At 36.5% G+C, this 2,717-nt stretch overlaps 1 protein-coding gene across 1 annotated transcript in view; it reads right to left on the bottom strand.

The window, feature by feature from the left end:
- UCHL5 (ubiquitin C-terminal hydrolase L5) overlaps window positions 1-2,717 on the bottom strand; it is a gene marked incomplete in the record, with an annotated part of 13,953 nt that overhangs the window by 7,586 nt on the left and 3,650 nt on the right. Inside the window, 1 exon segment of the mRNA XM_072420172.1 lies at window positions 2,083-2,188. Coding sequence (XP_072276273.1) covers window positions 2,083-2,188 — 106 coding nt within the window.

Here is a 2,717-nt window from a genome sequence, read left to right as displayed (position 1 = left end):
AAAAAAGACAACTATCTTTAGTGCTGAGCAGCCCTTGGAAAGAAAATATTCGGGCTGCATCATCTTCCCACATTCTTAGGAGTGATTTCTATTATGCTGGATAACACCATAAAAAGTATGATGAATGGAGCCACAATGCAATTTATGTTTACATCAGATCCTCATGGCTTCTTTCACATCTAAACTTAACATATGTGAATATGGTTTCACAAACAAATATAACATAGGTTTAAAGTGATGGTCGCTTAAAAAACAAAAAAAACCTGCAAATAAATGCCCATACAGCCAAAAGGTAAATACCTATTCTCTGCGGTTTCCTGCAGTGCAATTATTGTAGAGAAAGTGCAGCTGATTTTTAAAGACGCTGAATATGTTCACACTTTATTCTTTTTTATTCTGTCAATGGCTAGCTGAATTTTCATTATTCAATGAAGTTGGGATGATATAAGTAAAAGAGGATTTTGCCTTTTAACACACTAAGATAACTAAAGTTGATCAACAGCAATAATACATCTCAGCTTACCTATTAAATCTGACAGTTGCAGATACCCCTTACAGTCGAAATAAGCCAAAAAGCTCACACTCACCTCTTTTCCCGCAGAGCCCCGCGATTTTTCCTGCGCTGTCCTGGAATCAGTCTTGAGTGCTGATCTCAATGTGCAAGCGTGAGATTGACATTTTTTCCTATTACAGAAAACTCCAGGATTGGGTGATGTGGGTATCAGTGGAGGCTCTTTACACCCCTCTGCAGTGACGTTAAAGACAGAAGGGAACAGCTTCACCCTTTTTGTTAAAAAACAAATTTACCTTACATAAAAGAGTTATCTACCCTTTTATGTAAAGTAAAGTTTCTGGTCATAGGTCCACTTTAAGAAAGCTATAACTTCTGGATGTGCCAATTATCATTATAAACCAGTATTATTATAGTATTTATGCCAACGTATTACAAAGCCCTTATCACTTGACATCTCACTATCCCCTAAAAGGGGCTCAATCGAATGTCCCTACCATAGTCATAGGTCATTAACACAGTCAAAAGACAGTTTTAGGGCCAACTGCATGTTTTTGAGATTAGCCTGGAACTTAACATGAAATCCAACCATTGTGTAAAAAGAAAAAGAAAAAAGCTCTTTGGTCTTGGCCATGGTGGCTAGTTTGGAATCTGATTGATTGCTTCTGTGGACAGGTGTCTTTTATACAAGTACTGTAACAAGCTTGGATTAGGAGCACTTCCTTACAGAGAGGGTGCTCCTGATCTCAGCTTATTACCTGCATACAGTGAAGACACCTGGGAGCCTGAAATCTTGCTGGTTGGGGAATAGGGGATCAAATACTTATTTCACTCTGTACAGTGCACATTAAGCTCTCACTTTTGAGCACTGGGTGTTTGAGGGTTCTTTTGTTGTTATGCACAGCTCTCTCACAGCTACAATAAACCTACCATTACAATTATAGACTGGTCATTTGCTTGTCAGAGGGCAAACAAACAAAATCAGCAGGGAATCAAATACTTCTTTCCGTCACAGTACATATTGCAGCTTTCTTGTGATGGCTGCTCAGTTTTCATTTTTGAGGCTGAAAACATTTTTGACATGTACATAAATACTTGATGATCCTTCAAAATATGCAGTGTCCTTAGCACTTCCCGTAGGCTGTGAAAAGCACAAACATCCTTTTCTTTCTTGTCTATATTACTAGTCATATAAATCAAAATAAAAGGAATATGGACTGACATGTTTGAAGCCTAGCCAGTATGACAGCCAACGTTTTCTCTATTGAGATAGGAACACAGCTATTTGTAGGATCACCAAATCACATCTGTGCAAGCACTAAACAAGGATTCTATAAACAAGGATTCTATACTACACAAAATATTATTTCACATATAGAAAAAATGTTTTACTTTAATCAAAACTACAATTAAACAGTTAATACAGATCATATTAAAAAACATAGTGCATTGTGTATGAGGATAGGCACAACCCAGTTTTAAACTTCTGGAACCACAAAACACTATGATTTCTATTAAAATACAAAAATAGTACTATAAAATACCCAAAACACAGCTATTTTTTTTAATACCTGTTTTGCAAAAAATAATGTATCCAAACGGGAATCTTGTACTACAGATCCAGCTGACTCTTCTCCGGGCTGCCACTTAAAAAGGAAGATCAAACCTTGAACTGGTCTGCAAAAAAAAAATGATAACCTCACACCAACAGAAAAACAACAGCATATAACCAAGAACAATACCACAATCTACATTCAACATTTATACATGGCACTTAAGTTTTAGCAGAATTTATGTCATTGATTGCAGGATGCAAGATTACATTCAGAGAATAGGATGTTTTGTTAAAGGTTACAGAAAACATATGGTGGCACAGGCTAACATTAATAGAACAATTATACTCAGCCTAGAATGTCTGGGCAAAATTATCATATCCAAGATTACAGCAGGCGATGACACAAACGATCCCTCCCTCCCTAATCTAAAGAGGCCAAAATGGATTACACTATAGCTGCTTTATACAGATGAACCAGATTATGGAATAACCGTAGCTGTAGGTCATATGAAAAAGGTGTGCTGTAGACAAATATATTACATTAGCAAATATGCACTTCTCATGATCTCAAAACTATGTGAGAACTGGTTCCAGAGATGTCTATTCTTATCCTAGGAAACTACAATCTCTAACTTTTAGAAACTAACTATG

This window comes from Pyxicephalus adspersus, chromosome 8 (genome assembly GCF_032062135.1).
Source record: "Pyxicephalus adspersus chromosome 8, UCB_Pads_2.0, whole genome shotgun sequence".
NCBI classification, from domain to species: domain Eukaryota; kingdom Metazoa; phylum Chordata; class Amphibia; order Anura; family Pyxicephalidae; genus Pyxicephalus; species Pyxicephalus adspersus.
The sequence above is the reverse complement of the archived record's forward strand: the minus strand, read 5'-3'. Positions and strand labels throughout refer to the sequence as shown.